The sequence below is a fragment of the Mastomys coucha genome, unplaced genomic scaffold, assembly GCF_008632895.1.
Source record: "Mastomys coucha isolate ucsf_1 unplaced genomic scaffold, UCSF_Mcou_1 pScaffold15, whole genome shotgun sequence".
In the NCBI taxonomy this organism is placed as follows: domain Eukaryota; kingdom Metazoa; phylum Chordata; class Mammalia; order Rodentia; family Muridae; genus Mastomys; species Mastomys coucha.
Window position 1 is genome coordinate 129,496,675 of NW_022196897.1, and position 18,894 is coordinate 129,515,568.

Genomic DNA, 18,894 nt, shown 5'->3' on the forward strand with positions numbered 1-18,894 from the left:
CTCTGTACTTGAGTTGTCACTCAGCACCACCCCTTCATGGCTTGCACTCACGTCCCTAGAACAGACCCACATTCTAGAATGGCCAATGGTGGGGGCTGGAGGTGATCTATTATTTCACTTCCCTTTTAGCTCAGCCCAACAAGAGCCCTTCGAAGTAGCAAGTGCCCTCAGCTCTCATCCCTAACTCTGAGACAAGTGGCAGGCAGTCTCATTCCTCCTGCCGCCTGGAGTCACAAAGCCTTGCAGTTAGCTGACTTCAGACAAACAGCCTTCTGGGATCCACTGCAAGGTAGCAGTCTTCCCCAGGACTCAAGGTACAGGCCAAAATCAGCTTCACCTGACTTTGCACACAGCCTACGTACACACTCTCATTGGCTCCTTCCCTGTCTCTATGGAATATTTTTCAGACATCTATCCTTGCCAGACTTTCTACCCAGTCTCTCACATCCCAGTCGGGATCCTTATACAATCAACAAATCCAAGGAGCCCAGAGGCCCTGAGGTGACTGCAGCAGGATCCAGCTGGACCAAACAAAACAAAACAAAACAAAAAACCCTGCCACTAGCTTTAAGTAGCTACTCTCCAGTAAAGCTCTAAACTGCTTTGCAGGAACCTCCCTGAACTAAGAAGCAGGGCAAGGCAGATAGGAAGTAGGACTTAGAAGAACCATGCCAAGAATTACCAGCAGCTTTGGGCCTGGGTCACTTGACATCCAGCCTGACCAAGTAGCAGTCTGCATTTACTGCTTTGGACTTCGCCTTGTTTTGGGGCTATCATCAGCAGTACAAAGTGTTCCCTCCTATGGTTTTGCAACATGAAGGAACCAGGACAGGCAAACACAAAGCCCCAGGCCATTTCTAATCCCATTCAAATGATAAGAACCTGAGATAAGTTGCAGTCAACAAACTACCAAGTGGCCATCCATCCTCATTATCAGCAAAACATGTCATGTGGAAACCTCTCAAAAAGAAGCCCTGTTCCATTAATTAGAGGAACTACTGCACATGGGCAGAAAAACTAAAAATTTAAAAAGTACTCAACAAAGTTTAAGGATTTGAGAGTAGGCAGAAAATCAACTGATCAAAAGTGCTTTGGGGAAAGCCCAGTAACCTCTGTTCAGTATACCCAAAGCCACAGCTGGAAGGAAATCCATCCTAAGTTGTTTTGACCTGTGTGTGACACATGGGGCCAGGCCCACTCAGTAGCATTCAAAATTAACTTCCCAGGCCTCTGGAAACATTCCTGAGAGTACTCCACAGGGAAAAGGGCAGAAGCAGAGGTCACTAGTAGGCCACTGGCCTAGTTTGTAACACACTTAGGGTGTGATCCCCAGCCTTCTCTCCAAAGCACCCTCTATTCTCTGAGATAAGTTGGAAACATCCAGAAACTAGCCCCAAAAGAAAAAAGCCTGGAGATATTTGACTGTTACTCATATCCTGAGTGAAGCAGGTCTTTTGCATTTTGGTCATTTTTGTGCTGCTCCAACCAAATATGTAATAGAAATATTTCTTAGCTAACCAAATCTGCAGGAAACACTGGGCAACCCAGCCAGACAAGAGCCATGCATTGAGGTAGAATGGGAGTTGAGAATGTCCCTGGAGTTTTCAGCTCTGCTTCTCTGACAGGTCAAGAGGCCTGGCTTTGAATAAGTATTACCTCACAGCTGCTGGATGACTTACACAACAAAAGGGCCTCAACCAGGAAGGCTCCTGACTAGGAACCTCAGGCTTTCTACTCTAATGGTACTAGAGATGATTAGGCATTTTCCTCCGTTATGACTTTTTCACTAAATGAGCTGAAGATCTTTACAGGCCCAAGACCACCTAGTTCACTCTGAACTAGGTTCTGCCTGTGTCTACAGGCAGAAAATTAAACATGCAACCCATTTTTTCCTCTGCTGAAAATACCTTTCATTGGATATCCCACTTTAAGGAGAACCCAGGTTATCTCAGTCTCCAATGCAATGAAACAGTGGGGACTAACAGAATTCACTGGGTGGAATAAGAGGACTCTGATCTGGAATTGGGATACAAGCTCCCTCATGTGGGCACTGTACACTTCAGCTCAAAGTCTAGCCCCTACTTTAGGGGTCTGTAGCCTTCTCTTGCTTGCAGTTAGGAAAAATGTAGAACTTGGACATTGTGGACAAATGCACGTGCAAAGATTCAACTTTCCAAGTAGCCCATCTTTAAAGCCACTCCTCTGCTTCCACACCACTTTGGGAGGAGTTTCAGAGTTAATGTCTATGGTCCAAGCACTTAAGACAGAGGAACAGACCACCTTACTCCGAAGCCAGCTGAACTTTGTGACATCCTCACACTGTGAGGATCCACCCAATGGCAGCCTGAGTAGTATCCATGTCTCAAAGTACACTTAGGGTTCCCATTCAATCTGTGCCTGTTGGGACCAACCAAGGGACACTGCATAAACAAGTCTACCTACAAATTGAACCAAGCTTTAGCTGGCTGCTTATCAGGCAGGAGGTAGATCTAAGACATGCAACAACCAATCTTGTTGGAGGAACAAGGACAACACCACACAGTTATGATCATATACTCATGTAGCTGTGGGCTAGGTACCCACTACCACCCAAATGGAGTGTTGTGTGTGTCACTATGAGCAGTCTAGGAGTGACAGGTAAGGAAATCTAGTCAGGAACCAGACATTGTTGTGGAAACCTTGCATAAATCCAGACTCCCATCAATTTGTGCTATGGAGTCAATACAACCAGTTTAGACAGAAAAATCCACCACAGCAAGTATTCAAATTAACAGTTGCACAACAAACAGAACCAAACCTCAGTCTTCAAAAAGTGAGACTGCGCCAGTTATGCTAGTATACCATAATTGCAGAACTCCAGAGGCTGTTTAAGTTGAGGCAGTGGAGTCCTGGGTTCAGGGCCAAACGCTGTTTCAAAGGAACACGGAGGGGCTGGAGAGATGGCTCAGCAGGTAAGAGCAATGACTGCGCTTCCAAAGGTCCAGAATTCAAATCCCAGCAACCACATGGTGGCTTACAACCATCCATAATGAGATCTGATGCCCTCTTCAGGAGTGTCTGAAGACAGCTTCAGTTTACTTACATATAATCAATAAATAAATCTTTAAAAAAAAAAGAACACCGAGGACTCAACACCACTCAATAGTAAGGTTTGCACAAAGCTCAGGCTCTATCCCAAAGATGTTAGTAAAGGTTACAAAAGGGCAGACAATGAACCCTTTCCACCTACAGAATTGCCTCAACAGCATTCTTGAGAGGTCTAGTTTTCTACAAAAACACTCCACATGGTAACATGGATTATCTTTATTATATACTTTATAAAAACATCCAAAGCACAAACACACATGCCCCACCATCAGGGAGTGTCGGAACTCTAGATTCTCCTTTTCTATCAAGTACTTATATCCCAGTTACAAAAATGGGAGCTGTAAAGGATGTATAAAGATATGAGATCTTCTTCCTTGTTACTATACAAGCATCTGAAGTGATTTGACAAGAGGGAGCAAAATCTACCCAATTAAAGAACAGAGTGTCTGCTACCTGCCCACAGTCAGTTTGTTGTAGTTCACACCTGACACATCTGTAGGAGCACAGGCACAGGAAATGTAGAGACAGACATGGGCCAGGCTATTGCTTCTCATTTCCAGAAGGCACACATCTCCATACCACTTATTAGTAATTCCTGACAATCTATAGGAGAATCCGTTAGATTCTACCTACTTTGAGGTATTAAATGCATAAGAAAAGGATTAGTTATGTCCAAGTAACATGCAATGAAAATATTTTTAAACCAACATGGTTAAGTGTTAAGATTTTTAGAAATCAAAATATTTATTCACATGATTTTAAACTAGTCAAAGCTACTTCTTTTGCAGTAATGATTTAAGTGCAAGTGATGCTGGCTTTCACATTGATGTCCTTCAGAGTAAAAACAGGTCAGTTGTTCTTGAATAAGTCAATGCAGCTCTGCAACAGGGAGACGTTGTTCTAGAAAAAAGTGGGGAGGGGATAAGAAATAAATGAAATAAACCCAGATAGTTTTCCTCATGAACTCTGAACCTGAAAAGTGACCAAACCAGGCTGACACTTTCCTCCATGAATCCCCAAGCTACCTAGCACCACCCACATCCTGCTAGTCAGAGGGCTCCAGGCCAAAAAGCCGGTGGCCACTCCATCTACAGAACCCCAATCACAAATTTGCTCGCAACACTTTGTTCTGTAATGTTGAAAACTGAGGAAGATTTGATGAAGGCCTAGCCAGGTTGCCACAGACTAAAGAATATTCTGAAAAGGCCAGTAAGAGCCAAAGACCCTCCCATGGATTGCTGTTACTGGAAAACCAAACCTATGACCTATGACCTACACCGAGAACCCTTAAGCACGGGTATCAAAATTCTTAACCCACAGTTCAACCCAGCATGTGCCACTTCTTTGCTGAGCCACCACTAAGTACCACAGGCAATGAATGAAAATTTTAAGTTTTTACTCTTAGTCCTAACACTTAACAGGCAGAAGTGGGTCCCTATCAGATCCACATCAGCTGCTAAGGCTACAAAGCAAGTTCTAAGACAGCCAGAGCTATAGTTAAGATGTCTCAAGATCTTAAGAGTGGACTGCCAGGTCTGTGAGAGTCAACTTACTCTGGCATGCTTTATTTCCAGTTCAGACATTTCAATTAGGTTCTTTCGAAATGCTGCTACTCTCTTCCGTTTGAAATTTATCAGCTCTATGGGAATAAAGAATTAAAATTTACCAAACTACAAGAAATTTCAATTTTCCCATGCATTACAGCACCCAAATACCCCTATCGCAAATGACTTCCAGACCTTATGCCAATCAAGATTAGCTGAAGTTTGGAGTACTCATTATAGCTGGCAGGATTAGATGAAAGACCATGCTTTCTTATAAAAACTTGAAGGTAAGAATCAAGTCCACTGACCTACCATAATTACATTTATATATGAGGAGATTTGTTTCATGTCCACCCAGGCAAGATACATGAGATCCTCCCAGGAAAAGACCATACCTCACATTCCAGCCTTTGACATTGCTGGTAAACTCCTAGCTAATTCACATCTTCAGACCAGGATCTCATCTGATTCCTTTCAGATAACCCACCATTGTCACTGATATTGAGGCATGCTTTTCCTCAGTTGATGGTGATAACTCTAATATATTCCTATAGCAATTAATTCTTTCCAATAACCAGTATCCTTTCATAATGACTGAATTATTGTGTGCATACATTTTGTCAGCATGCATGCATTTATGTGCTCACATTGCTACCCTGTGCTAATACCATGAAGGGGCATCAACTAAAGCCTGGTACTCAGATGAACCAACTCTCCAGCCCCTCCCCAACCTAACAGTTATCTTTAGTGTTACAATTCATCTTCCTTGTGTTGCTGGAGACAAGCTCAGTCTCACAAATAAATGCTAGGATTACTTGTTCCCAAATGAAAACTAGGTACAAAAGAAATGCTCAACCTTCTTTTGCAGATTCAGAAAGCTGTTCAAACTTCTGGCAGCATTCCTGCTGATGAGTCTCTGCCAACTTGACATCTTTGCTTTTTAACCGGGCTTTGTCCAAAGCTTTGTTTGAATTCTCATAGTCAATTAGGGCCTTTGTACGTCTGTATAGGAGATCCTGGAAAGAAAATTAACAATCATGATATAAAAAAAAATCTTCAAAGAAAATACCACATTTTGAAAATGTCTACACATATGCATTTTCTCTATTGCGTGAACATAAAGTCTAGAATGCATCCACAATGTCAACATTTTGAAATGGCAAGACTCTAGTCCATTTCTCTATCTTGCATAAAGATTTTATTCTTGTAACTATGTGGACATAACTGTACACATGAGTCTGGAGGTACAGGCGGTTATTTCTAAGCCACCTGATGTGGGGTACAAGATATCAAACTCTCACTGCTGAGCCATCTCTGGAGCCCTTTACCCAGCATAACCTTAAATTTTCCCAAGAGACTTGCCTAGTGCTGTATGACCCCAAGCAGCAGGGGCAGAGGGTGAGATAAGGAGACTATTCAGTTTCGGACATTCTTAAAAGATCATTTCCATAATCCTTATATAAAATATCTCACACAAAAACTTCCTTCTAGTTGAATCAGTAATTGAAGATGTTTCAGAAAATGAAACAGCATATCAAACATGTTTATTTATTGCTGAGTGAGTTAAGGAGAATGCCACCGAGCTATGACCTGGAAAGGAACACAAGAGCCAGCCCCATGAATCGCACTTTTGGAAATTAATATCTAGCTTGAAATGTCTAATATAACATGAAACCTAAAATTTCAGAGACCCAGGCCAGTGAGGCCCTGTTTTTCAGGGTTGGTTCTCGGGTCTTCTCATACCACAGAAAACACTGCAAACAAGTGTACCTCAAAATAAAGCAGCATTCCTTTCAAACCCAAAGGGATTATCTTAACCATTAAATTTCTGGTTATAGCAAGATGAACTAGTATTGCTAAGGGCTAAATAATTCCTACCTTACCTTTGCAGCCTCTATGTTGAGCATGTAGTATCGGAGGAGCTCTGTCAGTTTTAAATCCTCATCTGATGAGACTCGACCTTCCACTTTCTATTTTAAACAAATAAAGGTCACCAGTCACCATCGAGGCAGAAATCTATGTGCCTTAAGTAAATGGTACCAAGGCCAACACAAAACTTCTTACCCTAAGTTTTTCAAATAGCTCTGCAACTTTCAACAGGTACCTGAAAAAATATACAGAAGGTCACAGTTCAAGGTCTTAGTTCTCTGATATATAAACTTATCAAAACTCTTAAGATGGATGGATGATGGTAGTGCACACCTAATGCCAGCACTTAAGGAGACAGAGACAAGCCTGGTCCACAGAATGAGTTCCAGGACAGTCAAGGCTACACAGAAACTGTCTCAAAAAAAAACTAAACAGGTGAATTTACCAAAGTAGCTCTTTATTTCAAACAGCAAAGAATGACCAAGCTGAGTATATTGCAATAGTCTACTCAGCCTCAGTCATTCTGTCTAGAAATGATCCAAATGTCATTATTAACTAAAACCAGTGCAATGAGCATCACAGGTGCCATAAAACAATAAACGCACTCACTTCACCTGCCAATTTTCTCAAACTTCCAAGGCTGAGGTAGTATTGGTTATAAAAAGTGTAAGGACAAATATTATCTTACACCAAAAAAAGGCCAGGACAAACACCAAGAATTGACTAGAGTCATAATTTTCATGATCTAATCTCCTGAAGAAGTCTGCAAAAAGAACCAAGCAAAGATGCCAACACTCCCATGAACAAGGGAAGGTCACTAGAGATTGGGGTGCTAGAGACTAGATTTCGAAACTACATTTGCTAATTTTGTTTTCCAGGACAGAATATCCAAATAAGCTACCTGTGATATACACCTTAAATTCAAGCCCCCTGGAAGCTGACAGATCTGAGTTTGAGGTCAGTCTGGTCTATAGAGAAACCCTGCCTCAAAAAAACAAATGAAAAAAGAGACAGGGTTTCATATAGCTCAGACTTGCCATAACCAAGGATCACCTCGAATATTTGATTCTCCTGCCTCCTGGGTGGAAGTGTAGGCATGTACCGGCACCATCAGGGCTTTGCAAATGCTAAGCAAACTCTCGCTGTAATTTTTAGTGAGAAGATGGGGAAGAGGAAGATCAATGGGCTGAGCTAAGGGCCTTGCATAAGCGAAGGAAGCACTCTACCTAACTACCACCTCAGCCACCCTAGGCTTACTTTTTGATGACTGTGGGTTCTTCTAAGGCCAGGCTATGCAAGCAGGCTGCAGTGTGGATATAGTCATCAGCAACATCTGGAGAAAAATAGATATTGTCAGCTGAGCAGAACAGGCACACATCAGAGCAGTAACCAAGTGGGTAAAGGTATTTACTTTTGTGAGATCTGGTCATTTTGTCCGCTTTAGCACAGGAATCCTTGATCCTGTTGTAATAATTAATAAGGAAATTCTTCTCTTGCTCAAAGAAGTCATCTACCTCCTAAAAAAGAGGAAAAAAATTAAGCCAAAAATGTCAAGAATAGGAATATATATATAGTATTAGAGAAAACAGGCAATCTGGCACATTCACGGCTGAGGGGGTGACTAAAGAAGAGTCTATCTTTGATGGAACAATAAGAACCTGCCTCTAAACCAAACAAAATGGTCACCTAAGTTTAACCTGTACAGACCAGATTATCATAACACTTAATATTTAATATTTGTAATTTAAGACTGACAAGGCCACTCTGATCTAAAAAAAAATTAGTTCCAGAAGCTAGAGAAACCCTGCCTTGAAAAAAAAATGGAAGTAGATAAAAGCAACCATTTCCCATGACTTGTAATATCTGTTTTATAAACACTCCCCTCCAAAGAAAACCTACCTATCCCCATAAAAATCATGAATCTTCTGAAACTGCCCACGCCTTACCTTAACTCCAGAAAAAAGAACTTCATCGGCGCTCTTCACCACACTTTTAAAAAAGCCTCCAAACATCTCCTTGGTATTCTTCCGCCTAACACTTAGCTAAAGGAAGGAAATTCCAAATATTTTTATGACATTTTCTGTTAGCATCTTTTAGTTGAGTAATCACATAAGTAACATTTTCACTGTCATGAATACACAAGGTACTTTAACCCTGTCTTAAACCAGGAAGTCTAAAATTAAGTAGCTAAATACAGATCATATTCCCAATGGCCAGCCCAACACTCTGAATCATGGTAGCACCAAGTCCCAGAAGTTTTTCAATTCTCTGAAGAGCTACTCCTTGATTCTAATACCAGGACTCAAGAATTTGAAGATATTTTCTAGACAGTGTCTCACCATGTAGCCCTAGCTATCCTAGAGCTCACTATGTAGACTGACTGGCCTCCAACTCACTGAAACATGCTTAGTTTAAAGGCGTGTGGGTGTGGAAGTCAGGGCTTACACTACATATATGAAAAGGCATGTTTAAGAAAAGAACAGTAACCCTGTATAAAGGTACATACATTTTCAATTCCTTCCAACAAATTAAACAGAAGGAAGAAAATTAGTTTGGGGTGGGGTATCAATGTTCTTTCAGTAGTTTTTAGAAAGTGAACTCTAATGGATCTAAAGAGGAAGAGAAAGTGTTCTCTCCATTGTTTTTTTAATGATAAATGCAAACACAACAAGATCCTATTATTTTCAACCATGATAATAGAAAAATTGCCTTACATCCTGATCATATTCCAAGAAAACATGAAAGTTGCGATCTTTACTGAGAACAGGGTGAGAAGAAAGCCGCTGAAGAAAGACTTCATGCGAGGACACAGTCTTCTTAAAGACAGCAAGATACTCACTGAAAAGACACGTGCAAAGAATTCAGCTTGCATTGCTCAATTCCTGACCAATACAGCTCACTTCTTTATTTAACTCCACTCTTCTGCTCATGGTCACTAGGAAAAGCAATGCAACTAGACTAAACCTAAACACTATAATTCAACTTGGTAATTAAATAATGTTCAATGTAGAATGAACCAATGAAGGAAAAAAAGTGCCACTGTTATCAAATTTGCTTCAAGCCTCTGAGACCACAAGCTTACATGCAATTACTTCTTCCATCAGCAAGGGCAAGATCTTCCTCTCTTTAAAGGAATGAGACCTTGGGACTAGAGAGGTGGCTCAATAGTTAAGAGTACTAGATGCTCTTCCAGAGGTCCTGAGTTCAATTCCCATAATTGGTGGCTCATAACCATCTGTAATGGGATCCAATGCCCTCTTCTGGTGTATTGGAATACAACTCACATAAATCTTTCTTACAAAGTTTAAAAAAAAAAAAAGAAAGAAAAAGAAACCTCTTTCATTCTCAGGGACATGAGTACACTGTTAGTGCAGGCCTAAGGAGCCTCTAAAAGAGGCAGCTGATTTTAACAGGCTAATAGTGGGAGGGGGTGAGTACTTTTCTGAGCCAGGTTAAAGCAATCCACTCAAGGGGCACTGCTCTTGCTCTGATACAGACACACTTAAAAAAAAAAAAAAATTCATCTAAAGCCAGGCCATGGTGGCACATGCCTTTAATCCCAGCACTTGGGAGGCAGAGGCAGGTGGATTTCTGAGTTCCAGGCCAGCCTGGTCTACAGAGTGAGTTCCAGAACAGCCAGGGCTATACAGAGAAACCCTGTCTCGAAAAACAAACAAATAAATCATCTATAAACAAAGTTTAAGGTGAGAATGTGTATACTATTTCTCTCCTAACCTTTCAAACATTTAAATGGTATTATACCATGCTTTTTTGTCTCATAACTAGCTGAATGTTTTTTTTGTGCAAAAGTTTAAGACAACCAGTTTTTGAATGTTGTCCCCCTTAAGTCATCCATGTGGTCATTCAGAATACTTTGTAAACAGCATTTGCTACAATCCAGAAACAAAATTCTAGAAGTACATCACATAACATGTCCAACTCTCTACAAAATGTAGTTTTAGAAACCAGCACTAGGCAACAAATGGTTACATTTTTAATACCAGGTCTTTTCACTCATTTCTTTTGAATATACTTCTCATAAGGCAAAGCTCAAGAAAATTCACTAACGCTTCCAGTTCCTGCTTCATCTTGGCAAACTCTTCTTTTGTCATAGATCCTTCCCCTTCTCCTAGCTTCTGCATCTTCTCTCGAGGGCCATCAAAGTCTGGCTTTGTAGGAGCAGGAGGGATCTGTAGCAGAGGCAAGTAATCTGTGAGTACCTTATCCCAGTGCAGATAGTGGCTGCACCTCATCTGCCAGTAGAGCTAAGGCAGCTCTCAGTTCATGCAAATCTTCTAAAAAGGAACTATCCTAGGCTGAGCATGGTGACACACCCCTTCAATCTCAGCAGAGGTAGGCAGATCTGAGTTCAGAGCCAGCCTGGTTTACAGAAAGAGCTCCAGGACAGCCACGAAGACAGTGAAACCCTCTCTTGAAAAACCAAAACCCGCCTCCCATGTCAGAGCACTGATTGCTATCTCTTCAGTTTTAGACAATTGTCAGAACACCATAGTGTGTGTACATACATTTCTTCATTGTCAGCTTAAAACAGGTGCAATTAATGCTAACAGTGAATGGCTAAATCAGAACAAAGCCATCACACATCCAAAGGATTTCCCCTATTTCCAAAGATTTGAGTATTTGTGCTGGAGATCCAAATCAGAGACAGAGCTCCTATCTAGTTGGAGGTCCTGAAGTTCATCCTCCGTATCACAGAAACAAATTTGTGTTAGAATTAACATTCAGAGGAAACTTTTAAAAGCATGAGATCTCATGCCAAAGAACCAGAAAGAAACCACTACTGGACAGATTCCCTAATTCTGTCCAGCAGGACATTTGTGTATTTGATTTCATTTAAAATCTAGCCAAGAGCTCTGCCAACTGTCTCCTTTACTCTGAATACCAGAGGAATTTTACTGTATGCTCCAATACTGAAATTTCCTAGAAATCAATTCTACTGGTGCCTAGAGTAGGTGTGAAAGAGATGGTTAAGCTCAGTTCATAGCACCTGTATGCTTTCAATCACTGTGAACACCATCTCCAGGGGATTTGACCTGCAGGCACCCACACTCACCTTCACATAGACACATATACTTAATTCAAACCACCTCAAAATACATGGCCTCTTTATGCAAAAAGATAAGGAAACAGCTTATTTATTTTCTAAAATGAACTCACAATAAGCCCGGCATAATCCGTTGTTTCAGTAAGAGTGTCATGCAGCCACACAAAGTCTTCATGTTGCCTTGTAACAGAAAACTCTGGGCTCTGAAACGTGGGCAGTGTAGTCTGTAACAGATACAAAATGACTTTATATTTCCTAGACTGCACTATGGGAGCATTATACAAATCAACATAGCAAGACCCAAAGAGTACAGCAATATGATCTAAAGTCACTAACCTAGGTAAATTAGACATTCTCATCTCAAGGCCTTTTGAAGCTTGCTGTATATGAAAGATTATACTAGCAATAGACAAGTTTGAGACTGAACCTCCTCCAGGTTATAAAAACAGAGAGCAGAAAGTACAATGTTTTCCAGTGTCTTCACTACAGTCTACCATGGTTCTGGAAATTGTCCTTGGCTTCCTTTTCATACCAGTGACTTACCACATGTTCAAATGAAAACCAAAACCATGGAAGTGACTGTAGCTGCGCATTTGGCTGTTGAGGGCTCCATCCCAGAAGGGAACTGAAGCACAACACATATGGAGCCCCCAAGCAAGACAGAAGCTTAAGCAGCAGTTTGCATATTGCCCCTAAAAGTGACCATTTCAGCTCAAGAAATCTCACACTCTTCTGAAAATATATCCAACACTAGTAATCACTGTCACTCACCTTGGTGTGTACTGTAAACTTGACCTTATCTCTCTCACTGAGTGCATCAGGTATGTCGATCTGAAGTGAAGGGTCAACATTCAGGTCCACAGACACAGATCTCAACTGAAATACATTTTAATATTAGTTAACAACATGTTCAGAAATCATTTCTCAGAGGGGGTGAACCAGCAAGTGTTCTTCAATGATGTGACCCATGGCAGGCTAGCTACAGGCCAAACCATTCAAAGATCTAAAAGGTCTAACAGGCACAGTGGAACATGCCTTTAATCCAAACACTCAAAAGATCTCTGAGAGTTCAAAGTCAGCCAGAGCTAGAGAAACCCTGTCTTCAAAAACCAAACACATAAAATGCCTGCGGACAACCTGTGGCTAAGTAACATGCACACCAAAATAGCTCTACATATATGACCCAATACAGAACCATAAGCTTACCTATAAAACATGAGCTTTGTCCAAAAGCCAGGGAATATGTCAAGAGGCTGGCCATATTTGAAAGCCGGAAGGCCAAGGGACTCTTTAATCAGTTTTGCTTATTATTTCTGACATTTATGGTAAGCAGCCTTCCTTCTCTAAGTTTGTGTTAAGTAGACACAGTCTCTAAAAACTAACATACAAACTGCAAAGGCAGACTGGCCATCCATCTTTCTTAACTGTTATAGTCAGATGGACTCTTAGGATAGGAATAAAGCCAAAGTATCTAGAGTGCATTTCCTAAAATTCAGCAATAATATCCATACTTATCCATTTCCTTATTATTTTTGTTTTGTTTATGAGGACTTCTCTGTGTAACAATCTTAGCTGTCCTTGAACTCAGATCCTCCGGCCTCTGCCACTTACTTAAGTGCTGGGATCGAAGACATGCACCACCCAGCCTAGCTTTTTATTTCCTAATCACAAACCCTAGTTTCTAGCCTTTGCAGTTAATATGCTGTATCAGTGCTTCTTGACCTAATATTGCAACCCTTAATACAGTTCCTCATGCTGTGGTGACCCCCAACCATAAAATTATTCCATTGTTACTTTAAAACTGTAACTTTGCTGTTATAAATTGTAATATAATTGAGAACTACAATGCTAATATGCTGATAATTCATTCACTTTTGCTCATATTAGCCAAGCAAATTCAGTAGCCTATGGAAACTCACTGGGCTACTTTTGGAATTATAGGTAATTAAAAAGGGGGGCCCAAGTTCTCTTAAGTACTACAGGCAAAATGACAATGGAGTCCCTACCACTGAATAACTATCATCTGGTTTTAATCTTCTCATACTGACAACCACAAAGGGTATATAGCTTCTACCACTTATATCTGCATCCAGCAGTAAAAAGTTGTGTAATGTTGTAATTTCTAAGTCAGCACTTGTATCTTTATCCTGGAATCACCAAGTAGGATTAAAACTTCAGCATTCCTGTTTATACTTAGCCAGCAAAACCAACACCCATAGTCCAAAGCCATAGAATTTGCTAAATAAGCCAGGCCCAAGGATAAAAGGATGGTAGCCTTCCTGCAACCTACTTCCTCTCACACATCTTACACTACTATATACGTCTTATTCTTCAAATTCATGGCCACCTTTCTCATTATTGGTACACTTACACACATACACTCCTAAATACAACTTGCTCAGTCTATCCATGTTACTTGTATGTTTGATAACATGGCTGACTATTTGGTATTGGATAACCAGTTGGTGTTTCCCTTCCCAGGGCAGACTATTCCACTCAGCACGCCTTAGTTGTCTGAACTTCTTTGTATAGGGGTGAGGCCTCCTGAAATTCCCTCATGCCTATTGTTCAGATCATGTTTAGACAACTATGCTAGTGAGACTTCATAGGTGTAGCTTTTTTCACATTCCTAGAAGACACAATCTGGCTGCTTGCCCTTCTGCAATACCCCCTGCATTTTGATTAGTTATAATTTTTCTATAACACATCTTTCTATTGCATGAGGGGTGAGAGCTACACATACCTGTGGTTAAAAGGACAAATATTTCAAATGTAGTTAAGTATCAGTTGTAGGTCTTTCTCCCCAAGATTCATGACTTCATTAGCCCTGTGTAGGTTTCCAATATCAATCAAGCACTCCAGGGAATCCTAAGTTTAACTAAAGACTGTTAGTAAGATATGCAAGCCAATATACTGCACTCTTAGGGTTATAGTCCCATGCTGGTCATAGCTATTCATAGGCATCATGACTGAGTAGGAATGTTGATTGCTTTCCTCTGGAAATTTGCATGGTACCATAAAAGCTGGTCCTCAAAGGGGTCATTTCCAGCTAAGGGGACCTCTGGACCCAGTGTCTGCAGCACTAGTACAGATTTACCTTCCACCTCTCAAGCAACCAAGAGCAATACCAATAGTCTATATTGCTTTTAGGAGTCTTAGACCACCCCAACTAACCCCTCAAACAGGCCTGATCCCTGGTGTTGAGGTTTTTGTTTTTAGATTGTTACTGACTCTGGAGAGTATTGTCAGCTCAGATAGCCATAACTCTTTTAAAGAATAATTTTATTATGCATAAGTCCTTTTGTTGCTGAGGCTCCCTGGAGCTGTTGACATGGGTGCTGGATTCTCAAACAGCAAGCACTGAGTCAGCCCCTTTCCTTGAATCTTGAAGCATGCTAAATTACTGGCTTTTACCTCACAGCGAGGGATTTAGCATTGCTAATCATGTTTTGAGGAAGGTCTCTGTACTTGCTACATAAATCAGGCTGGCTTTTAATTAATTTATCATTGCTTCTTGAAAAAGTAACTTTGTAGGCAGTGATTGCACATGCCTTTAATCCCAGCGCTTGGGAGGCAGAGGCAGGCGGATTTCTACAGAATGAGTTTCAGGACAGCCAGAGCTACACAGAGAAAACCTGTCTAGAAAAAACAAAAACAAAACAAAACAAAAAAAGTAACTTTATATCGTCACAGTACTTGCAAGTTCTGCTTTAAGCTAGAGCCACATAGTCAAAGTGCATTGGTCATCCAGTCCCATTTTATAGTGTTAAGAAGCCACACAGAGCTGGGCAGTGGTGGCATTCCTTTAATCCCAACACCCAAGAAGGCAGAAAAGGCAGGCAGAGTTTGGGGCCAGCCTGGTCTATAGAGCAAGTTCCAGGACAAGTGCCAGAGAGAAACCCTGGTGGGGGTAGAGGGACACGTATAAAATGCCAGTCCCTATTATTTCTATTTGGTTACTACAAAGAAAAAGTAGTTGTTTCTATTTCAATGATTTTTTTTCCATTTCTTATTCCTAATGTAGAAAAATATGCTTACCTGGCACATATTAACAAAGAGCCTTCCCTTCAGTTATTCTGTTCACTCCAAGGAGTCCTTTACTCCCTAAGAAACCAACATCTTTGCCAAAGAGAGTTAAGAAACCAAGTCATCTATGAATGACCTTTCTTCTTAGCAAGGGGCAGACACCTCATGAATCAGATTTTTTTCCTCCAAGGTACTCATTAGTAAAAGCACCTTGTCACAGATATTCAGATCTGAAAGACCTACATGACAATTATGAAATACATATACTTAAGAACAGTCCTATGAGAAATTCTACTACCTGTTTACTCCTATCCCAAAGATAACCAAACTTCATCTGTATACATACATGTATTCTTGGCCAACTTCTGAGTTACTAGAACATAACAAGCAACTGAGGCACCCGCAAGCACTATACCAACTCTCCGTTTAAATGGCTCAGCGAGTCAGGCCATCATGCTCTTACCTCAACAAGTGGGAGGTGCAAACTCACAATAAATAAACGTAAAAAAATAACTTTATGAACAAGGAACTAGAAGGGCTGCAGGAAGTGATCAGATTTGCACCACTCATCTTGGTGAGATGGAACCCAGAGGGAGCCATCCCTGCTGACACTAGCCATTCTTACCAGTAGTAGTCTGCCAGCCACAAGCAATCCACAATAGAACACTGGGGAAAGCAGAGCCGGAGGCTACTCAGCCCCAAGCTCCCAGAACAGGAACCGAGACTGGGAAGAAGGTCAGCGCAGCGCACTCAGCGAATGGATAAACAGAATCATCATTTCACAAGACTGCAAGCCCAGGTACTATACTGAATTGCTGCCTTAAATAATCAAGAGATCTTAGCTATCTGGACTGTGAATAACTGCAAAATATTCCATTTCCCCGTTTTAAAAGGACCTTCAATAGCTTGCTGCAAAAAAAAAAAAAAAAGTGCATGGGGGAGGAGGTTTCTCCTCTATAGGTCCTGAGTTCAACCCTCTAGAGAGTTATGATGCCCTCTTCTGGCATGCAGATGTATATGCAGATAGAGCACTCATATACAATCTTTTAAAAAAGAAAATAGGTGTTTGGGTCAGCAAGAAGGCACTTGTGGCCAAGCCTGATTAGATCCCCAGGACCCACATGGGAGAAGACAAACTCCCACAAGTGTCAACATAAGCTTAAAAATGAAAACAAAAACCAGAGGTGGTAATGTGTTAGCAACAAAGAAGTCATTTTAGATAAATCAGAACAGAAAATGTTTCCAATTTAGATATTACTTAAGCTTACAACTGCCCTGTAGTTCCCTTCTGATCCCACAGAATGAAAATTGTATTCCCAAAAAACTGAGATAATCACAGATTGTAACCACGCTATCTTTGAATATTTACTATTTGAAGGCATTAAGGTTTCTACCCACAAAACTGTTCTCAAATCGCTCAAGCAACAGGTTGAAAAACACAATGTTCAAACAACTTAATCTTAAAGGGGGTGCAGTGCTACTTCCTATTCTACTAGGCAGCCATGAGTAGTATACCCTTAGTATACTGGGCTTACAGGGCAGCCACTCACCAACTCTAACTCACCAGACTTTAAACCCAATCATTAATCCACTTCTAGGTGAGTAGCTGTAACAGAAGAACCTCAGGTTCCCCACGTCAAAACCTACCACATCACCCAAAGACACAGCTGTACTGTTTTAACAGCTACATTAACTACACAGAACTTGAAGCAACCCATCCTTCATATCCTTTGATAAAGTTCCATAAGATCTGGACAAGGACAAAGATGCTCAACAGTTAATGTAGCATGTTACTTCCTTTCACAAACTATTAATCACAAAGTTAAACCCTTGCAAGCAAACTTCACCCCACCCATCACACCATATTAGAAAACCAGTTAAACCCCATGATTCAACTAAGGGTAAATCTGTTTAGTGCAAAGAACATTTGACGATAGGAGAGATGGATACTGTCACCTCCAGTAAAGCTGTTAGTGGTCTAGTATGCAAAGGACAGCTCAGGTTTGCCAGAAAGCCTGACTTTGTCACAAAATCTCATCAAATAAACACTTAGATCATAATAAATCAAACCCAGAAAATCCTCTAAGTAGGCAGGCTACTTTCTGCAGCCAAAACTGAATACATCATAACCTGCTAAAGTATTCACAAATGGGACACTAAGACATCATGTGCAAGTTGCTGATCCAGAACTAAGGCGTGGGCAGCTCTGAGAAGCCACACTTCCTGAGTCATATGACTACAGTGCACAACTTCACTGCACACACACAAAAAGATAAATTTAGACTTGTTACAGTACTGATCAAAGTTCAAGGCTGCTGTCTATACTGCTCATGAAGTATCTACAGAGAAACAACAGCAGCAGCTACATTTATAAATGTTTGAACAAATAGTCTTCATTCAGCCCATGTAACCCCCTAGTGAAAATTGTCAAATTACTAGTCACTGAGGATGGAATTCAGGGTCTGGTTCAGGTTAGACAAACAAGCTACATCCCTAGCCCTCTAACAAGAAAGGAGAACCCCTAGTTTAAGAAAAGAAGGCTACAGAATAATAAAGAGTTATCATGTAGACCTTGCAAGTGCTAAAATAGGCTCAACTATCAAAAAACATAATTTCAGAGTTTTCTTTTTGAGACAGCTTCTCACTGGCTGTTCTCGGAACAGACTACCATGCTGGTCTCCAGAAACCCAGCCTTCTAAATGCTGGGATTACAGAATGCCACATCACTTGATTCCATCTAGTCAAAAAATTTCAAGCTATTCAAACTAAAGAAAAAAAAAAAGGAAAAAGGAAAAATTATCCAGGGACAATCAGAACACCAACACAAAACAATGCTGTTACACTTGATTTACCCTAAATTAGACTCAAGACTAACTAATGTCAAAAACCCCCAGACACAGAGGCAGGCGGATTTCTGAGTTCGAGGCCAGCCTGAGAGTGAATTCCAGGTCAGAGCTATACAGAGAAACCCTGTCTCGAAAAACCAAAAACTTCATTCAAACTTCTTTAAGTTTGAAGCCAACCATATTAAAAAAATAACTTCTGCCATCTAGATGTGATCTGCCAGTCTAGTACAGACTAGATAACAAAAATGAAACCATGTGTTAAAAACAGGCATTTATCTCGATATTTCTTTAACTCAAGAAGAGAAAGCAAAAATTGTAATTTTCTCCACTGTAAAAATCATCTCCAATTTGGCTTATCAGAGTGATGAGCTTATTTTTTAAAAAATTCTATTAGCAGTTAATATAGAGATGATCAAGTCATTTTACATAGCTGACTGATGCTGCTCCAATACTCTTA

General features: G+C 40.7%; 1 protein-coding gene and 1 non-coding gene across 2 annotated transcripts in view; both read right to left on the minus strand.

Annotated features, from left to right (window-relative positions):
* Window positions 1-3,285: 3,285 nt before the first annotated feature.
* Snx5 (sorting nexin 5) overlaps window positions 3,286-18,894 on the minus strand; it is a 17,215-nt gene continuing 1,606 nt past the window's right edge. The window contains exons 3-14 of the mRNA XM_031372094.1: window positions 12,337-12,441; window positions 11,679-11,789; window positions 10,569-10,690; window positions 9,215-9,338; window positions 8,447-8,542; window positions 7,912-8,017; window positions 7,758-7,833; window positions 6,696-6,735; window positions 6,515-6,601; window positions 5,488-5,647; window positions 4,641-4,726; window positions 3,286-3,987 (exon numbers count right to left, since the gene is read on the minus strand). Of these exons, the coding sequence (XP_031227954.1) occupies window positions 3,937-3,987; window positions 4,641-4,726; window positions 5,488-5,647; window positions 6,515-6,601; window positions 6,696-6,735; window positions 7,758-7,833; window positions 7,912-8,017; window positions 8,447-8,542; window positions 9,215-9,338; window positions 10,569-10,690; window positions 11,679-11,789; window positions 12,337-12,441 (1,164 nt within the window). The 3' untranslated portion in view covers window positions 3,286-3,936. The remainder of the gene's footprint in view (window positions 3,988-4,640; window positions 4,727-5,487; window positions 5,648-6,514; window positions 6,602-6,695; window positions 6,736-7,757; window positions 7,834-7,911; window positions 8,018-8,446; window positions 8,543-9,214; window positions 9,339-10,568; window positions 10,691-11,678; window positions 11,790-12,336; window positions 12,442-18,894) is intronic.
* LOC116092799 lies at window positions 16,139-16,374 on the minus strand. Its single transcript, XR_004119496.1, has one exon. It is a non-coding gene; the product is annotated as a small nucleolar RNA SNORD17 (small nucleolar RNA).